Source organism: Podarcis tiliguerta (assembly GCF_965153285.1).
Source record: "Podarcis tiliguerta genome assembly, chromosome: Z".
In the NCBI taxonomy this organism is placed as follows: Eukaryota; Metazoa; Chordata; class Lepidosauria; order Squamata; family Lacertidae; genus Podarcis; species Podarcis tiliguerta.
In genome coordinates this window covers 21,322,717-21,349,113 of record NC_139553.1, presented here as the reverse complement: position 1 = coordinate 21,349,113, position 26,397 = coordinate 21,322,717, and the positions used below count along the sequence as shown (strand labels likewise).

Below are 26,397 nucleotides of genomic sequence, written 5' to 3'. Positions count from 1 at the left end.
CTTCAGGTTTAAATGGAGTTTGCCTTTTACTGTGGGGAAAGGCGCTATTTGACATGTGCACTCTAAATCCTCAAGGCCACAGAACTTATTTCTGTGCAATACCTTGTTCTCACTGGATGAATCCTCCTGGACTTTTATGCGTCTTCTTTTCTTCTTCTGCTTGTAACTTCGCTGATTTTCTTCTAATTCAGCTTTCTTGGCAGATCTGAAACATTGAAGAGGATTCACAGATCTTCTGTTCATGGATTTTCTGCTCAATTACTACTAAACCAACAGATCCAAAACTGAACTTAACAGTGGAAATGTCATTTTCACTTCCTCTGCCAGAAGATTAAATATATCATGCATCAATTTGAACACAAACTGTAGCGGTTGTTTCTGCTACTTGTTATTAACTAATTAACGCCTCTAGTTTCACCTGCACCAATGTTTCATAATGAAGCACTATGATGATGGCCTCTTTTCCTATGCTCTACTCAAAAACTAATGACTCAGATAACCAGGAATGCACTCCTGCTTAAGGAATTAAGAAACTGGTAGTTGCAACAAACTTGAAATTAATGACCCCTTAATAATGTTTATAACACAATGAACTGTTTTGGTATAAGAACATAAGAACAGCCCTGCTGGATCAGGTTAAAGCCCCATCTAGTTTAGCACTCTGTTCTCACAGTGACTAACCAGGTGTACCAATGGGAAGATGCAGGGATGTGGGTGACACTGTGGTCTAAACCACTTAGCCTCTTGGGCTTGTCAATTGGAAGATCAGCAGTTTGAATTCACGAAATATGGGGAGCTCCTGTTGCTCTGTCCCAGCTCCTGCCAACCTAGCTGTTCAAAAGCACAGCAGTGCAAGTAGATAAATAGGTACCACTGTGGCAGGAAGGTAAACAGTGTTTCTGTGTGCTCAGGCTTCCATCAGTGTCCCGCTGCACCAGAAGTGGTTTAGTCCTGCTGGCCACATGACCCGGAAAGATGTCTGTGGACAAATACCAGCTCCCTCGGCCTGAAAGCAAGATGAGTGTCGTAACCCCATAGTTGCCTTTGACTGGACTTAACCATCCAGGGGTCCTTTACCTTTACCCTTTTCCAATGGAAAGCCAGCAGGCAAAACACGAGCACTACAGAACTGCAACACCAGCACTTTATATTCACCTGCAATTGCCAGCACCTGTGATACCCAGCACTTGGTATTCAAATCCATGCTGCCTCCAGCAGTAGAGGTAGAACATACTATGTTAAACTTGTGGTAAAGTATTCATATTAATGAACTCCTTGTTGACTAATTGTTGACCTAATATTATGTATTGCAGTAGAGGAACATTGGTCTGAAGAGATTTAAGGGTTGTCTGTTTTACAACTTAAGCTGAAGATATATAAAATTTTTAGAATTGATAAACTGCTTAAAATTCTTTAAAATCTACAACATAAAAACATTATGCAGGATCATTATAAGCAATATGGACAGTAAAAACAGTAGAACTGTAGTACAGTAAAATAGTAGTATAAAGGCAAATAAAAACAATGTCTGAACCATTTCTGATGGTTTAGTAGCTAAGCCTCACATGAAGTTTGATGCACTGCCTTGGGGATTTCCTATCGACCATTGCCTGGGCTATGGACCAGTTCTGTTCTATTTTGGGGGGGTGGGCGATTTCCTGTGTCAGTTTCACACGTGTTCATCACTCATTAATCTGTTTTATCCAGCTTTCCTATATCAATCTGCATTTAGTCCAATAAGACACATTATATTTGTTTGCATTTTGTCCAGAAAGGCATGTTATTTTATATGCATTTTGGAACCTTTCTGAGCGAAGGCCTACATCAGGGGTCAGCAACCCATGGCTCCAGAGCCCCTACTAGCAAGGGGAGGAGGCGCATTGTGCGCCCCGACACTCCCCACTGTGGCGGGCGCTGTACTGGCTGTGACGTCGCATGGGGGTGGTGTGTGCATTAGTCACGCACCATCCCAACGTCACCTTCCCGCCCGCCCGCCCGCCCGCTACATTGTAAGGGGCATGTACGCTGGTCACTGCATTGAAAGGGGACATGTACGCTGGTCACTGTTTTGAAGGGGAGTGAAGAACACACACACAAAAAAAGGTAACTTGTTAATTTAACGTTTATTTCTATGAGGAGGGGTAATTCTGAGGGGTCAAATAATAATAAATAATAAATAATAATAATAAATCATAAAAAATAAAAAATAAAATAATAAGAAATAATAAAAAAGTGACAAAAAAGTTATTTTTTATAATGTCGAGGCTTTTGCGGCTCCCAGTTGTTTTTTCTTCGGAAACGGGTCCATGTGGCTCTTTTTGCTTTAAAGGTTGCGGACCCCTGGCCTACATCAAAAATCTGTAGATGTTTAAAAACAGAAAAACGGCATGCTAGTTTGGGAAGTGCAAACCAGGTTGGTTTACTTTAAAACATGGACTGAATAAGTTATCCTTCAGTTTTCACATCTTCCCCCACCCCAGAAAGAAAGATATGCAATACAGTTCCGGGCTGAAAATCAAACTCTCAAGAGCATATTTTTAGAGTGAAGTACCTTGTTCTAAGGGACACGGGTGGCGCTGTGGGTTAAAGCCTCAGTGCCTAGGGCTTGCCGATCGAAAGGTTGGCGGTTCGAATCCCCACGGTGGGGTGCGCTCCCGCTGTTCAGTCCCAGCGCCTGCCAACCTAGCAGTTCGAAAGCACCCCTGGGTGCAAGTAGATAAATAGGGACCGCTTACTAGCGGGAAGGTAAATGGCGTTTCCGTGTGCGGCTCTGGCTCGCCAGAGCAGCGATGTCACGCTGGCCACGTGACCCGGAAGTGTCTTCGGACAGCGCTGGCCCTTGGCCTCTTTGAGTGACATGGGCGCACAACCCTAGAGTCTGTCAAGACTGGCCCGTACGGGCAGGGGTACCTTTACCTTTACTTTACCTTACCTTGTTCTAGGACGCTGATCATCTTCAGATTCACTGACTTCTTCACTGACTCCAGATTCATTTGCCTCCGAATTATCTGAATCCTCACTGCTTACTTTAAGGTTAAACAAAAATTGGTATCATAATTGCTGCATCGGTATTAAAACATTTGTAGTTAAGTACTTGACCATCATTTATCAACATTTTAATAGAAAGCCACTAGAAGTACAGTTGACTCACATCTTGAATGCAATTAATTTGCAAATTTTCAACTTTTTTTATTTTGGTCCAGGAACCAAGAGAATTCAGTTTGTGGCAAAGGGCAAACAGGAGAGAGGGTAATAAGAGGGATTTCAATCCTTTCACCAACCACAGTTACCCACTCCCTGCTACTAACATTCCAACTGCTGAAATACTCAGCTTCACGCAAGCCAGCCCACAGCTGAGAGCAGGAGTAATCTTGTAACCTCTGCACCTGAAATGTACATCTCTGGAGTGTGGAACCAGTTAAAAGCAGAGACTGGACCACTGCTACATTTTGACTGTATTAGTGTTTTTTAATTGTTTTAACTGTCTTCAATTCATGTGGGGTTTGTCCAGATAAGACTGAGCAACTTGTTGGTGGGTGGTTCCCTAGACTGGATAGATGGGGTGTTGCCTGCTCTTGATGGAGGTTACACACCCTCTGATGCAGCTAGTACTGCAGCTTGGGGATACTTATGGATCCACTGTTGTCACTTGTGGCACAGGTTGCCTCAGTGGGGCGGCATGCCTTCCAGTTTCAGCTGGTGGCCCAGCTGTGCCCCTCTCTAAACAGGAGTAGCCTAACTTCTGTTGCCTAGGCTCTGGTAACCTCTAGGTTAGATTAAATTAGTTATATGTAGAGCTGCCTCTGAAGGTGGTTTGGAAATTTCAGCTAGCGCAGAATTCAGTGACCAGATTGCTCACCAAAGCAAGATGGTTTGAGCATATATTGCCTGGAAAGTACTGGTTTCAACCTATACAGGCTTCAGCAGCTCAGGACCATTATACCTCAAGGACTGCCTCTCTCCATATGAACCCTTAGATCATAATTTAAGACCTTTCTTTGTGTGCCTCCTGCACGAAAGGAGTATTCCACAGAATACTGATGACACAAAATGGTCAGTTTCTCATTTTTGCCAAATCAGCCTCACCAACTCAGGGAATGACAAACAACGGTACTGCAGATGATCACAGTGACTGAGCTGCGACTTAAGGACTCAGGGAACCCCTGAGGCACCTTGGACCTGAAATCTTCAGGGCTTTAAAAATTAATACAAAACCTTTAAGTAGGTGATGTCTGGCCAGTTGAAATCACACAAATCAAATGCATGGAAGGTGGAGAGCTGAAAAGCTCTTTTTGCACAGGCTTCTCCAGCCATAAAGAGCTTTTAAGCTTTCAGATTTGCTTACTAGGCTCTGGGAGGCTCTTCTAAGAACTCAAATGGCCCTGAGAGATTTTGCAGGAACCTTCCAGAGCCTGGGCCTTGCTTCAGGGGGTAGGACTCAATCAGTGTGCCGGCTCCAGAAGGTAAGGGTGGCCATGTGGGTATGTTCAATGGGGTTCTTTTAAACTATATGTAATTTTGACTACGTCCCCAGAATGTACCCACCCCCACACACAAGTTGTGAGACAACTGTAGAAATATGTCCAATATTACAAAAAATAACAAAAAGAGAAAAGTAGAACCTGTGCCACCTGCTGATCACACACTGGCATGTTTCAGAAGAAACACTTATTTCATTATTTAAATGTGGGTGAAGAATAATGAGGGTTTAGGACTTCTGAGTTTCTAACAAAAAACAGGGGAAAGGGGCTAAGAAAAGTACAGAAGATACTGCTGGTATTTACCTGTAAGGAATTTCAGAGATACTAGGACACTACCAAGTGGGTATTATGATCCTCCACTTGCCTGAAGGCAGTTCATTTTTTCCTACCTTTAAGCAAGTGAAGGATGGTGGCATCCTAGTGCTTACTGAGTAAAGATATAAAGCTGTTTCAACAGGTATATTATTTTCAGTGCTATCCAAAATAAAACTTATGCTAAAACAGTTCAGCAGAATTAGGCAGAACAATGAAATGTAATTATCTTATTTGTATAAAAATAAAACAAACAGTAGCAGACAATACCTGACTTTGGTAAACTTCTTTTTTAATTGTGAAGAAATGGAAGAAAATAAACAGAGAAAGTGACACCGGATGCAAAACACCAGTGCAGTCTCAATCTGCTTGCATTCATGCCCTCTAAATACTTATTAAGGCCAGAATCCAAAGAGCTTACTTAACAGTGAAATCCTAGAAATGTCTACTCAGATGTTAGGCCCAACAAGGCTGCAACACCATACACACCTACCTGGGAGTACGCTCTATTGATAACGAGACATACTTCCAAGTAGATATACATAGGATTGCACGGTATGTGTGTCTGTTGCCTGGCACGCATCCAGTGGGATTTCCTCTTCCACAGTAATCTCCCATCCCAAACAAAGAACACAAGTCAAGAGCCTCCTGGGGATGCGCAAGCTAGTTCTAAAACAGGAAGATAATTTAAAGTTCTAAATTAAGATTAGAATAAACATTTGGGAAAAGGTGAGAACTCCCTAAATCTATGTATTTATCATTTCAAGACATACAATGTTTTTAAGTTCGCATGCTGAATCATCATGATTTCAACTATCAAGTAGCAGCTGATTCAACAGAATTCTAAACTCGCTGCTCAATTATTTTTTTATAATGACCAGGATGCAGAAGTAATTCCACAAGGTCAAGGGGTTTTAAGCTTCTGCATGTTCAACAACAACAATCTGTTTCACATGGCACTTTTGAGATCAGATAAAACTGGCCATATTCAGGGTGATATGGTTGTAGTTTGGGTAAGTGATATGGACTGGCATTTTTGTTTTTATGTTTTATACTGTAATGGTCATCGGCCTCAAGCAATAATAATTTGTCTCAATGTCATGGCTAAACAATTTTGGAACTAAGGAAAAGAAGTTTGTGAATCATTAGATCTGCTGTTCAAAGTAAACAATTCTCACTGGGCATTCCCAAAACCTTGGGAAAACAAAAATGCTCTAAAAATACTGGCCTTTCTCTCCGAACCCAATACACAACTAAATTATCCCTTTCCTGAATTGTTTGACCTTCTGCATCATCCTACCTGATTTCATCTACCCTAATCAATGTGAGACCCCTTGGAGATATGCCATTATCAGTGAGGGATTGGCACACACATCTTAAGAGGTTTCTGCTGCATCTACCCCACTAGTCCATGCTCATTTGTCCAATAGTACTGGTATTCTATTGTTGTACTTTATTGATATACTTCAATGAGACTGTAAACAACTTTGAAAGACCATTTCCTGAAAAGTGGTAAATAAGCCTTTCATGTGAATAAATAAGCATTTTTAATTCTTGCTTCAAGAACTGCCAGAGTATGGATTATCAGCTATTTGACAGATGCATTCCAATAAAGTAGCAATAAGAATTGTACCACTATCTTCAAGGACCAATATGTTAGCAAAATAATGGCTGCCTATACAGCCCCTGATATGTAGACACACACCACACATTTTAGATTTTGTACCTTTCCTTCTGTTCCTGCGTTTAACTTCTTTTGCCTCTTTAGCTTTTTCCTTTTTCTCTTCCTCAGACTCTCCATCACTCGTGGTCAACTTATGTCTTAACAAGCGGTGTCTGTATCTGGGTTTCTTAGCCCCATCAGCATCTGAATCAGAGTCAGACTCATCTTCCTGTTCATTCTCTCCTGTCACAAAAAGGGGGGGAACCAACATAAAGCTTCTCCCATACAATTTATTTTTCCAGCTCGTATCAGTATCAAAGGGAGGTAATGACAATACATACCATCTACATTATGAAGGATTTGAGTTTAGCAGTTATTACTTTATTATTATTTATTAAATCTATTCACTAAGAAGAACACATTTCAGTTCTTTTTAATATGTGAATGATATTGTGCAAATAATTAAGTATTCAAGTTATAGTTAAGAGTGTCATAGGACTGAAGGCATTATATGAACGCTTCAGCACAACCTTACACTGTGAGCGGATGGCTATAATAGCTATCTGCTCACAACTAGCTGCGATATGAGTTCAATTAGAGCTTCTTTTGGTCTAAAATGAGGTGCTGGTACTCATATATTGATGAAAGTGCTGTGGGTACCAGCACAAAATGGCTGCAACATGTTCAGGAAAAAAGGAGTGTCAGTACTTACCATTAAGTACTGTGAGAAATACAGTTCTAAGTTCTATGTTTGGTCAATTTACATATTTTGTTTAAAAGGTGCTTTGCTGATTAGTCTCTTACTAAATATTTTGAAACGACAATGAATTTGAAAATAACAGTCCCTCTATATGGTAGAATGCCCACCCAGGTCACAAATCACATTTTAGTACTCTTATTGTATTACTATGTGGTGCTCACCATTGTCACCTCTTTTTTCATAATGCTTTCCTTTCTTCTTTTTCTCTTCATCAGATTCTTCATCAGAAGAAGTTTCATCCTCTGAGGAAAGATTGGCTTTGATTTCTTCTAAAAGCATTTTCTTGGCAATTCTTTGAAGTAAAACAAAAAAGGTGTATTCCATTGGTTCAGCAATAAAAATCAGTAAATGCCAAAGTAAATGCATAATAACCAAGCAAGATTAATGGTTGAAAACAAACCTGAACAGAGAATTTTAAGAACTGAGCAAGAGTAAAGCTGGAAATGGAAGAGTAATTTGGTGGATTAACCTGCTTGTGGAAGAAAAGGCTGATTTTCCCCCTAATAATGTCAAACAGCCTTGCAATTTCAGAAGTATTTATTTTGCTGACTTGGTACCATGACATGGTTACACTTTTATATGCCTCCTTTCAGTGTCACCCTCTCATGAGTCATAATCATAGCTGCACAGCAATATCTAACTGAATATTAGATTCCCACATCAATCTTGGTAGCCTCCAAAATATCACAAGAAATCCGTATCTCTGAAGGGCAGAAAACCACATCCCAAGAAAGCATTTTAGATTATAGCACTGGTCTATCCAACAATCTCCTTACACATTTAGCAGTTTATAAAAAAATACTGTATTTCTATGGCCACCAAATGCAGAAGTGAGTCGCATGAGTTATAAAAAATAAAGTGCATTCAAACAGAATTTAGTTACCGAGTTCTTGATAAGGACTCAATTTAAAAAATAACTATCCCACATCCCATTACCAATCAAGTGAGCTTTATTCACTCATTTACTTATTCATTTGTTTGTTTGTTTGCATACTTATGGAATGACTTTTAATTTATTTACTTATTTATTTATTATGTACTTATTTACTCACCTATTTATTCACTTATTTGCTATTAGCTTATTATTAAGCTAACATTTACTTCCTATTATTCATTTATTTATATATATAATTATTAACTTAGTTAACTTATTTACTTGCCTATTTGTTTGTTTGTTTGTTTGTTTGTTTACAAGAAGAGACAAACCATCTCCCTCACAGTAGGATGGCTTTGGTGTATGTAGGGCACAATTCTGAAAGCAACAAGTCTGAAGCCAGCCAAATTAGTCCACTAGATCCCAATTCTTTTCAGGCCACCACCCCCATGGTTCTATAAACTCGTTTCCAGTGCCCCCTACCCTATAAAAAGCAGAATTCAGATTAAGGGTCTTGCACAACCCACTAAGGAAGATATTAACACAATAAAATTCAAAATGGTAACTGCACATTTATTCAAAATACAATTAAAACTATTTAGTTTAATTAATTCAAGAATTTGATCCATTGATACCAGATATTGCATGAAAAATATTTTACGCATTATTACTAAAAAATCGTAAGGTGAAGGAAATTTATAGCATAAAGTGTTTATATATAACTACTTACCAAACATGCACAAACCTTCACCTATCACAGATGTACTGTAACTAATTTATAAGAAAATCAAAAGCTATTACCAATGATTGGCTATCTTGTGACTCATGACAACTCAAAATCATAAATACAAACAAACATTATCAAAGGAAATAGCTTTGAAAGTGAAAAGAGTAAAACTTTAAAAATAATACAAGGCTCTAGTGATCAACATAGTGCCCCCCTAGGAAATCGCATCACCCTCCTGGGGGCAGTACCATTCACTATGGGAACCACTGTTTTAGTCCCAATGAAATAAGCTGAGTTCCATTTATTTATTAATGGGACTTTAGTTCACTTCTTTCTCTTGCTTGAACTTTATTATATGTATTAGTACAGTTTGCATGTCATGGTAAATAATAATTATTGCTTTAACATAGACATGGAGATCATTCCCACTTTGCAGAAGTAACAAATCCATGATTTCTGGTTTAAGTGTTGCATCCAAATTGGATATCATGGTTTGTATGCTCAAACCATGATTGGTAAGCTCAGAAGAAAACTTGGTTTCACCTCATGACTTGCTGCTCTTGCCCATACTAGGACAGGAGCCATCTGTGCATTCTGGGTAAATCATTAACTTTGTTTACCCTAACATGTGAACAAAGCAACTGTTTTAAATCATGGTTCTGGTCAACCACTGTACCTTAATAAAACAATCATTTGTAAAGTATTTGAGGGATGAATTCCTGCTTTCATACAGAATTTGATTAATGAACTGGCACTCCTTTGCAGTTTTATCAGTGTCTAGGGCCTCCCGCCTCCGCCCCCAATAAGCATAGCTGATTAGCACATTGATACTCATTTCATTTACAGCACTGAAGAGAGACCACATTTTGCCCCATTTCAAATACTGTGCAGTCATTTGCGGTTATAACTACAATGCAAGATTAATACCACGCATGTGCCTGCTGCCTTTTCCATAGACATCAATGGCAGCTCCTAAGCTGACTCACTCACACAACCAACAAATCAATGAAATACTCTTGATATTGTGGGAAGGAAAGTGTTATGCAATTTGCCAGGACACGTGCTTGCATCATGCAGACTATTGCATCTGAAAGAAAATGATAAATCCTTAATGCATGCACAAGTCATGTTTCGTTTATTAATGATGTTTCATGCTTTAACACAGCTTTAACCTAGCGGACCACAAAATTGACTAATATGTGGACATTTTTTTAATATGAAAGAAAATACCTCAATAAATTGTGCCCTACCATCTTTGTAGAAAAACTGGCAGTCTACATTTCTTAAATTAAATGCTTGGACAAGAAACATGTTTTACAAAAATTTATTGCATCCATCAAATACTTCAAAGTCATTGTGCATGAATACACTATGAATCTCTTAATGAACAAAAATAACTCCAAACATATTAAAACAGTACTATTTCAAATTTCAGACAAACCAAGAAGAAACAAATACACACCACAATGAAATATGACACTCTGTGTTATTTTATGACCCACTAAAATATTGCACTTTGGCAAAAGATTATTTCTACACTTTAGGAAGAAACATGTTAAAATAATAGTTTTGTCAGAAAAAGAAAGCTGTAGGTACAGCCTAAGCTGTAACATTACAACAAATATCTAGCATCCCTCTTTGGCCTGGTGGAAATGGGTCTTTTGACCAAAAAACAAGCAACCATTAAATTGCAAACCTAAGTGCATTTACTTGGAAGTCTGGGATTGGTATATCAAGGAAGAAGTCACCAAACCCTTAACAGTAATCACTATGGTTAAGATCCGAATAGCCCCATATGCTGGAAGAAAGCATTTTGGTGTGCAAATGGGATGGGGAAATACCCCAAGCTGCATCCCTTTATTCCACAGCAGTCACTGCTTGGGGATGAAGGGTTGGAAGGAAGACCAGAAGTGCTCGTGTCTTATGGAAGTCCTTAGCAGCTCTTTGGATCTATCTAACATACATAGTCAGTGAATAGACTCTTTAAATTGCATTTTCTTAATTCTGGTACAACATGATTTTCTTAATTCTGGTACAACATAAAGCATTGCAAAAAGATATAATACAAGTCAGCCAAAATTCACCTTGCATACTGGCGAAGACTATTTGATGAACACCAACTCCATCTAAGAGAGGTAGATTTATTCTTTCCTGGATTAAACAGTACAAGCAGGTCCACTATTGGAAAGCTCGTTATCCAAAATCTCAGTTATCTGAACATACCCAAACCTCACTACAAGAATGTCTAATTCAGGTATCTTAGCAGCCAGTTTTGCTGTTTGGCAGAAGCCATTTGGGGCAGAAACCATGGATAGAGAAGTGCTTTTCCTTCTAGAAAAAAAAGTGCTTGTGGCACTTACTGTTGTTACAGTAAGTGCCACAATTTTAACTAGTATTTTTCTTTTAGAAAAAAGTGCTAGTGCTGCACATCCTTGAGTACCCCCCAGAAAAAAGCACTGGAACGGGAAAAAACATTGCTTCATCCATGGTTTCTGACCAAAATGTTTGCTGCCAAACTGCAAAACTGGCTGCTCAGATATCTGACTTAAGGATCTAGGGGACTTAGATCCATAAATTAGATGCACCCAAAAAAAAAAAAAAAAAAGCTAACACTATTCTAGGCTGCATCAACAGAAGTATACTGTCGAAATCAAGGGAAGTAATAGTACCACTTTATTCTGCGTTGGTCAGACCACACCTGGAATACTGTGTCCAATTCTAGGCACCAAAATTTAAGAAAGATGTTGACAAGCTGGAACGTGTGTAGAGGAGGACAACCAAGATGATCAAGGGTCTGGAAACTAAACATTATGAGGAGAACTTGAAGGAGCAGGGTATGTTTAGCCTGGAAAGAGGAGACTGAGAGGAGATATGATAGCCATCTTCAAATGTCTTAAGGAATAACACATGGAAGAGTGAGCGTGCTTGTTTTCTCCTGCTCTGGGGGGTAGGACTCGAACCAATAGCTTCAAGTTAGAAGAAATGAAATTTTGACTAAACATTTGGAAAAGCTTTCCGACAGTAAGAGCTGTTCAGCAGTGGAACAGACTCCCACGAAAGGTGGTGGATTCTCCTTCCTTGGAGGTTTATAAGCGGAGGTTGGATGGTCATCTGTCATGGATGCTTTAGCTGAGATTTCTGAATTGCAGGGGGTTGGACTAGATGACCCTTAGATCCCTTCCAACTCAAATTCTATGATTCTATTAAAAAGATCGGACATATTAGGGAGCAGGAGTGATTGAACAAATCAGATTTTCTTTTGTTTGGCTTTTGTTAATTGTCTGCAGCAGTTTCAGGCAAAAAACATAGGTTAGAAATGTTTCCATAAGAAAAAATGGAAATCATCAGCTTGTTATGCAAATGCTCAGCTGACAAACAATTTGCTGGGAACGCATTTTGTTCCGATAGCGGGACCTGCTTGTATTCATTATGTTCCCCCCCCCCCCTTTAAATAAAATTTCAGGAACTGATGTATTAGATATAATTATTCTTCATTATTTCAAGATACATCTGCTATGTATTAAGAAATAAAGTATAATACTCCATGCTATGTATTAAGTAATAAAGTATAATACTCCAAGCAAGCACCTAACAACTTTCTAACTAAAAATACCTACTAAAAATTAAAAATCTAGTAATTAAAAAGGGACTCAAGTTTGCACCTTTTTATAAAGTCCCATTTTGTTCAAAAGTATGCTCATCGTTTTATACTGCCAATCTTTAAACAATTATTTTAAACATTCCTTTATACATTTGTTTTAACGCTGTGTGTGAAAAGCAAGTAACAGCTAGATTAGCAGCATTTTAATCTATAGCCAGGTGCATATAGCAGGACAAGTATTAATATTCACTTTAGGGAGAAACAAAAAGCTCTCCTCTGTATGTAAAAGCCAGATAAATTGGTAACAAACAATTCTTAACCCCACAAAGCTGATTGAACATATCATTATCAAAGACACCTCATTCCAAAACATAGTTATTGAGTTTGTAGAAACAGAGCCCAGAAAAGAAACTTTCTGGTAACCAACATTAGAATTTAGATGCCTTGGTAGTAAGTACTCTTGGTATTCCAACAAATCTCCCAATAAAAAATTCACTTTATTCAACTGTTTCTTCTTCTCTTCCCCCCACCCTCCAGTATACTATTTGGCAATTTCTTCCATTACAGAATTTAGGTATTAGGAAACCATATGGTAGGGCTGGGCGATATCTGGTTTTCAACACTGTAATCTATCATCAGCTAAACACGGCAATATACTGATATATCACAATGTCTGAAATAAGGATGGAGCTATATAGAGACAATGGCTGGCTTCATGATTTTTCCCACATTGTGATTTTTCCAGCAGCTGCTCTTGTGATTCGCTTCCTCCTGCAGGAGACAGCAGAAAGCCGAGCCAGCAGAGTTAAGAGAGGCTGCAGGAATCAAGAGAAGCAGTGGTGGGTTTTACGGTTTTTCGCACATTGTGATTTTTGTATAGTGCACACGCATGCACACATTATGATTCACAATATATTGCCAGGTCAAAAATTATGAAACCATTACTACAATATGGACTTCAAACCTGTTTTGCACGATGTTTTGATATATCGCCCAGCCCTATCGTATGGCCTACAAAACTAAAAGCTTTTGACTACAGCAATACTTTAACATTGAACTTCAATATCATATATGCATATATGCACGTTTAATTTAACATGTGACTGAACACCCCCAAACAATGCCAATAAAACCTCAATGACAGGAATGGGTGTGTGTGTTTTTTTTTAAAAAAAACCAGTCATTCATTATATTAATGCCACCAGATATTCACATTTAAATTTAAAAGTGAATCTTTCTGGATACAACAGAACGGATTTCTTCAAAAGCATGGCTCTACTTTCTAATCAGGTTTTCTTAAGAATGAATGAGCAAACCAATTCAAAAATATTCAATACCCAAAACAAAAATTTGTGTCACAATACCAGCTAAACGGTATTTCTTATTCCTACAGGTACCCATAATTATCAAATTGTGTTAAAGTTACACAAAATCTGCATTTTACATGGAAACTTAAAACAGACAGTGCTGCAATGCATTTATAACACACCCTATGCAAGGTGTGTGAATTATCACTATTTTCTTAGTTTCTTTTCATTTCTGGATTTGGGGGTTTGTTTTCTGGCCCCTCGTTCAAACTTGCGGGAAGCCTGTGAGCGAGTCTTTACAAGGCAGGCACTTCTGGTTTTTACAACCTGCTTGCTGTTCCGTTGCTCTTGTTTGCGCCCACGCCTAGGGTGTGTTATAATCTTTTTAAAGTCCTTACGGATGGAATCATACCTATTCTCAGGATCGTCGTCATCATCTTCCTCCTCTTCCATTGGTACAGTCTGCGATTTATTGTCTCCTTCGTCTCCTTGGGAAGTGGGAGGGGTAAAGGGAATATATTTGGCACAAGCAGAATAAACTTTTATCACATAAAATGCTATATCATCAATCACCTGAATAGTGATCGTCAACGTTTCTTACAGTTACTAAATGCAACTCATCCTTTTCTAAGGACTGCTATATAAAATTAAGAACAGAATAATAAAAGTAATAATAAACAGAGGAAAAGAAAACTACCGTATTTTTCGCACCATAGGATGCACTGGACAATAGGACGCCCTTTGTTTTTGGGGGGGGGGAGAACAAGAAAAAAAAAATTCTCCCCCTCTCTGCCCAGCGCCCCTTCAGCGAAGCGGCAGGAGGCGCTGCGCAGAGAGGGGGAGAACTTTCCCCCTCTTGTTTTCCCGCTCTAAAACAAGGTGCCGTTTAAGGTGCATTCAGGCTACCTTGGAAGCCTGGAGAGCGAGAGGGGTCAGGAGCAGCGGAAAGGCGCAGCGGAGAGGCTCCTGCCATAGCCGCACGTCACCTCTCCAGCCGGGAGAGGGTCGCGGGGGGCTTCTTTAGCCCCGCACGCGCTCTCCCGCCTGGAGAGGTGACGCGCGGCTATAGAGGCTCCTGCCACAGCCGCGCGTCACCTCTCCAGCCGGGAGAGGGTCATGGGGCTATGGCGTCTTCGCTCCATAGGACGCACACACATTTCCCCTTCATTTTTGAAGGGGAAAAAGTGTGTCCTATAGAGCGAAATATACGGTAATACCATTTTTGTAACATCCTTTGTAATGATCACTGCAGTTTACATGCACAAAAAAATAGCTGCCAATTGTAGATTAACCAGATTCACTGTGTGTAATATACTGGTACTCTACAGATTTGGGTCAATTCGCACTCATCCAGAAGAACCAGCCCCTCCAATTACAAAGCACAGCGGTGCAAGAAACACGAAGAACATAAAGAGGGTCCACCATTCTCAGCTTAGCTCCCTGCAGACTTGGCGGTGGGAGGAAGGAAAAGAAACAGTTAGAAGGGTAGGCAAGACCTCCCACTCTCTTACTCTTATAGGTGTGTCTTCTCTTTCTGCCCACCTCATCCCAATGTTTTCATTCTGATCTCCCCATTCACAATCTTTTAAACTAAAATTCATATGCTCTAGGAATAGCAAATATTATTTAAATGTCTATGGTAACTCCAAGTGAATTCAGTGCCCCATGCCAATAGAAATTGAGCTATAACAAGCTACTGAGAAGCAAGGAGGAAGTATCAGCATAGTGCCACGCCTCTCTCGAAAGAAAATAACCAAATGAAGATGAAGCATGCTCAGTCATCACCATGCGCTACAGAATGCTGTCAGTTTGTAAGAGGAGGGTGAAAGGAAAGCAATTTGTCCTGCTTCTACTGCCTACAGCCCTGAGAGGAGCGGTAAGTCACCCATTTGAGAGGAAAGGGTGCTTGGCCAGAGCTGTGATTGGGAACGCTTGTTATGGAGTGAAGCGATATTGCAACTTTCTATGCATGGCTATTCTGTGCTTAAGGTGGAATTAGTTAGTACCCCGAATACTTCCCTCTTCCAAATTACCAAGAAACTGTCAACACACAATGCAAATACCTGTTCCAATAATGACAAAATGAACTTTCAGTTTTAGAAAAGAGACGGTGCACCATCATCAGAAGCTGCACTGCAGTTAACTAGGACACATTTAAGTTTCCTACCTTCCATGTGTGTTGCACTGCTGTCCATTCCTCATTTACATATTTTCCTTCCTAAAACAGACCTCTAATCCTAGGCTGCTCTGACCAGAATCCAATTGCTTTTAAAAACTCCAAAACTTCAAACATCAACATTTTGCAGTACCAGTATCTACTAGATTTCTTTTCACATGTTTTAGCTAAAGCTATTATCCTTCAACATTTAAATCTAACAGTGCTCCTCTCTTCAAGTATTTCAGTTACATAAGGAACTATTATCATCATCATCAACTGAATTTATGTACCGCCCTATACCCGGGGGTCTCAGGGTGATTCACAGAATAAAATCAAGATATAAAATCACAAAATACCTAATAAATCCAGGAGTACCCCCAAGCTATGAACCTGCTCCTTCAGAGGAAGTGTAACCCCATCAAGAGCAGGCAATCTCCCACCCATCCGGTCTAGGGAATCACCCACTAACAGTGCCTCAGTCTTATCTGGATTGAGCTTCAGATTGGGCTCTCATCCAGTTCATTTCCAAGGCAAGGCACTGGTCCAGCACTTCCACTGCCTCACCTGCAGATGTAAAGGGGAAATAGAGCTGAGTGTCATCAGCATACTGCTGACAACGTACTCCAAACCTCCAGATAACCCCAACCAGTGGTTTCATGTAGATGTTAAACAACATGGGGGATAGGACTGAGCCCTAAGGAACTCCACATTGAATGTTCCACGGGGCTGAAAAGTAACACCCTCTGGGAGCGACTATTCAAGTAGGACTGGAACCACCGCAAAGCGGTGTCACCCACCCCCTTGTTCGGAGAGTTGCTCCAGAAGGATACCATGGTTGATGGTATCGAAAGCTGCTGAAAAGTAAAGAACCATTAAAAGGGGCCTGTTTCCCTTGTCTCTCTCTAGACAGAGGTCATCATACAGGGCAACCAAGGCAGTTTCTGTGCCAAAACCAGGCCTAAACCCCAATTGAAATGGATCCAGAAAATCAGTTTCTTCCAAAAGCACCTGGATTTGCTCTGTGATTACTCGCTCCAGGACCTTGCCCAGGAAAGGGAGATTAGCAACTGGCCAGTAGTTAGTTAGGTTTTCCGAATCCAGGGAAGGTTTCTTAACGAGTGGTTTTGCCACTGCCTCCTTCAAACAGGCAGGGACCACCCCTTCTCGTAAAGAGGCACTGATCACCTCCCTGGCCCAGGCAGCTGTCCCCTCCCTGCTGAATTTTATCAGCCAAGAGGGGCAAGGGTCCAGAGTGCAAGTGGTCGGCCTGACTGAACCAAGCACCTTGTGCAATCCTCGAGCCTTACTGAGACTCATCCAACACAACAGGACTAGACCAGGCATAGGCAAACTTGGCCCTCCAGATGTTTTGGGACTACAACTCCCATCATCCCTGACCACTGGTCCTGTTAGCTAGGGATGATGGGAGTTGTAGTCCCCAAACATCTAGAGGGCCGAGCTTGCCTATGCCTGGACTAGACAGTGCTCAGAACACCCCATGAGATCCATCTGCTACAACAACAGTCAAGGTCTTGGTGGATACAAGCAATTTTATCCTCAAAATGCTTTGCAAACAAATCACAGCAAGCTACAGTTGGTTCTATCACCTCCTTTGGGCCAGCCTGTAAAAGGCCCTGCAGAGAAAAGCTCTGCCAGATGACATGATGAGGATGCAATGCAGGCAGCAAAGGATGCCTTCTTCGCTGTCTTCACTGCCACTAGGTAGGCTTGATAATGAGCCCTTACCAGTGTTCGGTTGCATTCATTCAGATCTTTCCTCCACTTGCATTCAAGCTGTCTCCCAGCTTTTTTCCTCGCTCTAAGCTCTGGTGTATACCAGGGGGCCAATCCTCCTAAAGGCTGATCAAACTCTAAACAAACCACACTGGGCTATACCACATCTGCTTTCTAGCCCTGATAAATTCAATCACCCAGGAATCAATTACCCAGAAACTACCAGGAATGTTTATAAATCTGAACAGCATCATATAAGTGCTCATCTTTCATACTACAGCAAAATTCAGCTTAACTGTGACTATCTTCTTGAGTATTTGAAAATTATAAACTGTGGACAACAGGATGGTATGAGAAAACTTTAGTTTACTCAGTTTTAGAGAGAATAAAGGGAGGGGGGATCCAAAGGGGATATCCAATTAATGAACTGGTGAACATTCAGATTTCAGCTATCACAGTTCTTTACGCTCCTCTGTGAGACATTCTGAGGTGACATTCAATAATAAATGCAACTGGACTCACAGCACAACTAGACACAAGCCTAGTCAGAAGTCAGTCCCATTTTCTTTCATGCAGTTTATTCCTAAATGGGTATAGGGTTGAAACCTTGGTATTCACCTTATCCCAGAGACAGGAAACCTGTAGTTTCCAGTGTTGTTGTACTCTAGCTCCTGTCTGCCCCATGTAGTATGGCCAATGGCCAGGAATGATGTGATCTGGAGATAACTATAAGGCAAGAGCCACAGGTTCCCCATCTGTAACATACTTTGTCCTGGTTCCTACTGTATATACTTAAAACTGCTGGACTGAATTTCACAACTGAAGTTATAATGGAAGTGCATGTTGAATTATTATTGTTACACCATGAACCTAGGGATGCAATTCTAGGTGACTTTAGCAGTAAGACAAATTCACAGCTCCATAGGTCAAGTACTTCTTTACATTGCACATAATTAACCTTTGGAATTCACCTCCACAAGATGTCTGGATATCTCTACCTTAGAAGACCACAGGAGAGAATTAGACAAATTCATGGAGGAGAAGGCTACCAATGGATATCAGTTTCTGGGGAACAGCAGGAGAGGGCTCTTACGCATGTCCTGTTTGTCAGCTCCCCAGGACTTGGGCACTATAGGAAACAGGACAGTGCTATAGAAATCAATTTGAGTGCTATAGAAATCATCAACATTTCAGCATTTTTTGAACATCATTTAAAAACCAAAATGGGGTTTTGATACATGATTAAGTATCAACTTGGGACGCGGGTGGCGCTGTGGGTAAAAGCCTCAGCGCCTAGGGCTTGCCGATCGAAAGGTCGGCGGTTCTAATCCCCACGGCGGGGTGCGCTCCCGTCGTTCGGTCCCAGCGCCTGCCAACCTAGCAGTTCGAAAGCACCCTTGGGTGCAAGTAGATAAATAGGGACCGCTTACTGGCGGGAAGGTAAACGGCGTTCCGTGTGCTGCGCTGGCTCACCAGATGCAGCTTGTCACGCTGGCCACGTGACCCGGAAGTGTCTCTGGACAGCGCTGGCCCTCGGCCTCTTAAGTGAGATGGGCGCACAACCCTAGAGTCTGTCAAGACTGGCCCGTACGGGCAGGGGTACCTTTACCTTTACCTTTAAGTATCAACTAAAAAATGGAAATTCATATCTTAAACTGCAAAACCCATACACACACCATACAAGTAAGGATTTCCAACTACATTCAAACTTTAAGGCACTTGTTTTGTTTTATCAGAGAAGTGCTAGAATTTCTAAATTATGCTAAAAGGCTGCAAACACTTTTTTGTATTAATAACAAAAAAATTAGATTTAAAACTTTTGCACACCTGAAGACTGACAAAATCCAATTGTTGCTGGTGCCAATAAACTTTCTGTCACGGGCTTAATTTTCTGTTCATCACTGCTTGCCTCGCCTGCTGAATTCAGGTCCTCGTTTTCAGCTTCATTGGATGATGATGATGATGTGGTAGTGGAATTGAGGGTTTCATTCTTTGCCTTTTTAACATTAATATTCCCTCTCTCTTTACGATTACTCTTGGAATTTCCCTTAGTGACTGCCCCTCTTTTTTTTTTCTTTTTCTCCTCATACGAGTCTTCCTCAGAAGAGGAAAGCAAGTCACCTCTAACTTGTTTGGAATTTCTTCTTTTGGGGCTTACTTTTTTCTTTTCTTTAGCATTGTTTCTTTTTACATTTAAATTATCTTCTGAAGTATCACAGACCTGTTCATTTTTGGGAGACTTTGCAGTGTCTGAAGCGTTACCCTGCAACTTCTTAGAAACCCTTTCTCTTGAGTTCTTTTTATTTTCAGCAGTACTTTGTTTCTTGCCTTTACTTCCAGAAGAACTCCTCTCTTTTTCAGGAGAAAACTTCTCCATTTCAGAAGAGGAATCACCTTGTCCCCTTGTAGAAATTTTTCTCCGATTTCCACTTTCCTTTCCTTCTGTGCCTTTTTTAGCTTTATTTCTAGCATCATCTGATGATTCACCAGTTTGTTCTGGCTTTAGTGACAGTCCTATATCATCAGAAGAAACATCACGTCCTTCCTTTGCCAGTGGTTCGCATATCTTGCCTGAAATGCTACTCTCTTTTTCTGGAGACATATTCTGTTTACCTTTGGAGGCTCTCCCTTTGAAATCCCTTGTTCGTCTCCCCTTAACACCTAGCTCTTTACAAGGTGCATCTTCCAAAGAATTGTCTAGCTTTTCTTTTCCTGGAGCAGAGACTTCAACATCATCAACTTCATTGCACACTTCACCCTTCTGCTTGGAATTTCTTTTTCCTTCTTTAATTGGTTCCTCTTCTGAAGAATCATTATCTTTCTTTGGTTCTTTTTTTGCAGCTTTTCTTGCAGACTCTGTTTTACTAAAATTCTCTCTCTCCAACTCAGAATCATTATTGGAAGAATCTGAACCGTTCTGGCGTTGTTTTTTCGCAGCCGCAACCAAATCCTGCTTTGCTTTTTCCTCTTTAGCATCGGAATCTGATCCAGAACTGGAACTTTTTCTTTTACGCTTTCCATTGTCCATCTTCACTGGCCGCCTCTTTAAAGCATTTAACACATCCTTGGGTGTTTCACTGTTGCTGTCAGTATCTGAAGTACTGTGGCTGCTTGCGGTTGCTGCTCGCAGGACTGCAGGCACCTCATCAGAATCAGAGCTTTGGTCCATTGTGTCTGGTTTGTTTGTCTCAGAAAATGTGTTAGACTGAGGACTGTGAACTGTAGTAACAGGAGAGTCTGGCTTATCTTTTTTCCTTTTAGATGGTGTGGATTTTGTCCTTTGTTTTTCACTGTACACATCATTGCTGTCCTCTTCTGAATTACATAGTAAGGTGTTCATGTCTGTTGGGCGTCTCAGAGGTGTAGTTTTAACACGTGGAGACCTTCTCAGATCATGATCTTCTACCAAAGGAGTAATTTTACTTTCAGGTGGACATTCAGTGCCATGATTTTCTTTCCCGTCTTCGAGCTCATCTTCCTTTTCTGCCTTTCCATCTGGATCTTCAGCTTTTACAGAAGAACTAGAGAGGGAAACTGGAGTCAGTTTCACAACCAATGTTTTTGTTACTTTTGTTGTTGGTAGCAATTTCATTCCTTTCCTGCTGTCTTTAGATCTTATATCTGCATTTACTGCCCCTTGCTCTGTTGCTCTACTTCCACTGCCCTGTTCACCGGCAGCTTTTTGTGCTTCCATACAAGATTCAAAAATATCTTCAGGAACTGATGAGGGAATTGATACAATATCCATATCTGTTGCCTCAGCTCTATTGGGTTCATACTGAAGATCAATTTTCACAGCTTTTTTATCTTTGCAGTTGGGTTTTTTGCTTCCTGATTGATCGATTATTGGTACATTTGGATCTGTATGTTCACTGACTTCTAATCCAACTTTATGCTCTTTTATTTCTTTCCCTTCCGTTTTCTTCTCTTCACCGGTATCCAAATTAATTGCAGTTTCACTATCCTTGGTGTTTTTTTGTTTGGTTTTAAAATCTAGAGACCGAATCTCAAAATTCAGATCTTCGTCCAATGCCATATGAGCCTTTTTTATGTCACTCAACACAGATTTGAAAGCCTTCAGCTGACGTAATTGCACCGTCGGGTTTATTTCAGAATTTTCAATTGCCTGCTTCAAAAAATTAACAAAACTAGCATTCATATTTGTTGTCGTTTCAACTAGTTTTTTAGTTTTTTTAAGCAGGACTTTTGGCACCATCAGTGCTTTGTAGGAATAGGTTAGAGCACCAGAATGTGGATGGTTTTGTTTCTTTTCTTCTCCATTACAACTTGAACTATTTTTCTTCGACGAATATTTAAGCGTATTATCATATATTTTACCTTTGTCATTGTCAACTCTGATTCTCTTTTTATTTTGCTGTAATAATTGTTCTAAATTTTCAAACACACTATCACAGGCAGTAACCAAGTCCAGCAAAGGTTCTGGTTGGCAGATATAGCAATGCCATTGACTGTTTTCATCCAGTATGGTTGACAGTTCTTTTCGTCCTAAGTTTCGTAATATACATTTTTTGCAGAAGGCGTTATGGCAAAAGTCACAGCAAATTAAGTTTCCACCTTCAGCACACCATCTGAAATTAATAAAGTTTGAATATATTTTTTAAAAAATATGTTGGCATAAATTAGGAAAACTCTGTTACATAAGTATCTAAAGTCAGTTATTGATCATCAAAAATATTTCTCAGAAGTGCAAATAGCTAAGCTGGTATCAGAAAGATACAAGTATCCAGAGAAAACAAGAGAAATTTAGTGCTATTTTCACAAATACTGCTTTCAGGCAGAGCTAGTGACACATTTGCCTCAACACACATAATGTCCTGCACCGCTAAATCCACATCCTCCCCCCCTCAATTTTATTGCACCTGTGTTGTACATGCACAGTGGCAAGACAGCATGCAAGTTAAATAAGAAAAATCATAGATCATAGAATCAGAGTTGGAAGGGACCACGAGGATCATCCAGTCCAACCCCCTGCAGTGCAGGAATCTTTCATCCAAAAGGGGCTCAAAGTACACAGGAGCATGGAGAACTTGAATATAATTTTTTACTCCATACTAACTTTCCATTTCTTTCTGCACTTTAGAATTCAGCTATCCCCCACAGTCTAGGTGCCATCCAGTTGCCTTAGATTATAACTCCCATTCACCCAAGACAGCACAATCACTGGCTGGGGCTGATGGGAGTTCTAGTCCAAAACACACAGAGGGGAGGTACTTGGTTGGGAAAAGCTGACTTAACCAATTGGCTGGAATATACTTGTACTAGCAAGAAAAAAATGATATACAAAATGTTATATCATAACCACTGAAATGTTTTAATCAACTTTATACAATGCTATATACGATGTTACTTTAACATAACATTCATAATTTAGGTCAGAAGCCAAAAGAGCACTTGAGACTTGGGCTTTTGACTTTTTTCTTTCAACAAAGAAGCCCCAGTATAACTACTCTGATATTTCATTCAGTTTCAAAACAGCTTGCCATGAGTTATGAGGGCAAAGTGCTGTTGAAGAAACTAAAGTCCAGAAATCACTTACAGTGCAAGTAACAAGCTGCATGGTTCTTTATATCCGGACTATAAATACTGGCAAGCACTTCAAGAAATGTACTCGCTAATACTGATCAATGTAGGCTCAAATATGCCCCTGTTCACTATAAAATTTTAGGATATTGAGGAATATTTATACACCTACCTACACTGTTCATCAATTCCATCTGCATCACGGCTGATGTCATCACTCATATAATATTTGAAGCAAGTCTATGAAGAAAATAAATTTCTTCTTTCAGAAACCTTAACAATTTTGCAGACTATGTAATAATATACACTAAACATTATTATTGACCTCATACTGCTGTTAAAGTGAATAAACTTTGCACAATAGAAAGAAACTTCTTCATACTCAAGGCACTGCCAGGCAAAACTTATTCTTGATGTGCAGATTAAGGATACTGGGGGTTATTCTGTCATTTGCCTTTTTGAAGGACCAAGCCTGAATGTTCTGAAATATTGGCTGATTTTTTTCCCCCTAGGGCTACATTTAATTGCTCTCCTTCTCCTCAACTGGATGGCTGGGTTTTACAAAGAGCTCCACCACTACAAGAAAGGAGCAATGTAAACATTAATACATGTCCTTTTTGTAGAGAGGTGCAAAATAGATTTACTTTCATCCTACTAAAACACCAAGAATAACTTTTGAATGGCATCTGGGCAACTTACTGGCTGACATGAACAAAATAATAATAGAAACACTTGCTAAATTTCTCTTTTCTGCTGCAAAGTTCTATAAAGATATTAATTTTATTGCATCTTAGTTTGCTTTTATACTTAGTTTATATAACATGTATTTTAACTCTTTGTATGTTACAAATTGTATGATTTTAGTGTTTTCATTTGTCTGTAAACGTATTATAAAATTTGTTCCTGCTTGCCTATGGAGCGCCAAAGCATGGTTTATTGTTAAATGAATGCAAAAATAGCCCCCCCCCCATAATTAAGCCATCTCTCTAAAGTACTATAGAACATGGAAAAGTAGACAGCTAGCTTTTCTGCGGGGCTATCAAAATATCTAACACTTCATTTATACCCTGCCTTCCGATTTTAAAAATGTCTGAAATGACTAAAAATGAAATCCACAATAGAACAATATGACAATGGATTGGAGAGTGGGACACAGAGACAGGACCTGCATATCACAAGTATCTGGTGGAAGCAAGAAATGACACACACACACATATATATATATATATATATATATATATGTCATATGCACAGAGATGCATTCCTTTTTTCTTTCACTAATGCATCCAGATTGTGCCCAGATGTCACGCTAAAACATAGTTTAGCATGACAAGAATGAGCCACAGCAAGCCCCTGACATAACCGCAAGGGGGAATTCGGAACCGCTCACTTCTGGTTAAGCAAAAGCCTTGCTAGGTCATCTGGATCCTAAACTGTGGTTACTGTTATGAGTAATTTGAATCAAACCATAGGTGATGAAATTGGCTTTTACAAAACATTTACAAAGTTTGTCAAACCATATAACATAGCAGACTGAGATTAAGGAAATGGAAGCTTCTGAATACCTCCTTGCAGTGAAGTGGGAGGGGCAGGCGCACATGTCCAAGGCTCATTGCAGTTCATCCTCATCATACTAACCAATGCATCTTCCCTAGAGAAATCTGCCTCAGTGAAGGCTAGGATACCAATATTTTGAATGGGAAAGATACATAAGCGACCCTCCTTGGACGCAGTGTCACCAAGTGCAGTAACTTAAAACTTATCACTGAAATAAAAGACTGTCGTTCCCTTATGTGAGAGAAAGTAAATTGATGTATCTATCTACACACACTGTGGGAATGGAACCACCTGTCATCTGCCTCAATGAACCCTGTCTCTTGTGGGTAGCAGGTTTTGTTCTAAGCCTGAGTGAAAAATTTGAATTCTATATACACATAAGAGGGTATACACACACATCCAACATTTACATACCTTACATATAAGTACTTTTAATGTGGGATGTCTATAGATTGAATCCTTTTGAAAATGATTCACCTGCTGACCACAAGCTGTACAGCTCACAATACCATGTAGCCCTTCCTCTACAAAAAAAGTCAGAAGGACCATATCAATTTTTCTTCTACAAAAACCTCCTTTTTCCAACACAACTTAGCTTGCATGTCATTGTTAGAAGGACTCTGAGTGTCACTACTTCTGCAATATCACCAATTGCAGAGGTATCTTTAAAAGGCTAAAGAAAACTGTTGTAACCAGTTAAGAATTATTTTCTTCCCCCTGAAGCATTGGATTCACATAAATATTAAATTAGCTTCTTATGGAATGGCGCAACCTAAATAATCAGTAAAAAATCTTAAAGATTGACTTCACAGATTGCAATCCTGCATTCAGTTTTGCTAGAGATTTAACAACTGCATTGGGAATTTGATTGTTCAACGGGATGCAGAATTGCAGTCTACGTTGTGAGCATAAAAATAACATTTAATTCACCCAAGAGCACAAATTTATCAAAGCTTTTAACATTATTCACATTTCAAATGAGGAAAGACTAAAGAAAACAGAGGGGGAAATGTTGTATTAAAATTATTTTTAAAAACTAAACAAAAACACCTAAAGAAAAATATTGCCCCTGAACAATTGCTTGTAACCTGCTAAGCTGACTCCTTTCCATCCAACGCACAATAACATACCCTTCATCCCACCTCCCATTTATCTTCTTTCTGCTTCACTATCTCCCTAATCATCCGACTGATATTAGGATTTTCTGTAATTCACAAAAGGGGCTCCCCTTTTCTATTTGCTGCTTTTCAAAAACTAATTTTAGTTATAATTCTTCTGCAATCCTATTATGACGTAATATTCATAACATATTACTATATTATTCTTAAAGATACTGAAAAATCTTTTAAGTATTGATTGCAGCTTTAAAAAAATCCACTACGATGCAATCATCAGTTTTGGCATCCAAAAGTAAAGTTGCACATTACAGGAGGCAAATTATGCAAAGTCCCTTGATCTTTCTTCCCATCAACAACTCAGCCTTACTCCTTGCTCCCAAATTCTTTTAAGGGCACAGCTGCCCTTGCACTGGTGAAACTATTCTAGAATTCATTGATGCCTAGGAACACAAGAATTGCTGCACTAGGTCAGACAAAGGGTCCCATCTCATTATCAAGCAGTCTGTTTACTACAGTGGTCAATCCAGTGTCTCTAGAAAGCTCACAAGCATCAAGAATGCAGAG

The 26,397-nt window shown here is 39.7% G+C and overlaps 1 protein-coding gene across 10 annotated transcripts in view; it reads right to left on the bottom strand.

Annotated features, from left to right (window-relative positions):
- ATRX (ATRX chromatin remodeler) overlaps positions 1-26,397 on the bottom strand; it is a 90,362-nt gene that overhangs the window by 40,607 nt on the left and 23,358 nt on the right. For 5 of the 10 annotated variants that reach the window (XM_083423283.1, XM_083423286.1, XM_083423288.1 and 2 more), the window contains 8 exons: positions 25,130-25,239; positions 23,331-23,398; positions 19,445-22,206; positions 14,138-14,213; positions 7,378-7,508; positions 6,520-6,699; positions 2,933-3,026; positions 103-205 (listed from right to left, as the gene is read on the bottom strand). In XM_083423283.1, coding sequence (XP_083279409.1) covers positions 103-205; positions 2,933-3,026; positions 6,520-6,699; positions 7,378-7,508; positions 14,138-14,213; positions 19,445-22,206; positions 23,331-23,398; positions 25,130-25,239 — 3,524 coding nt within the window. The remainder of the gene's footprint in view (positions 1-102; positions 206-2,932; positions 3,027-6,519; positions 6,700-7,377; positions 7,509-14,137; positions 14,214-19,444; positions 22,207-23,330; positions 23,399-25,129; positions 25,240-26,397) is intronic. The other 5 variants (XM_083423290.1, XM_083423292.1, XM_083423291.1 and 2 more) reach the window with 2 other exon arrangements.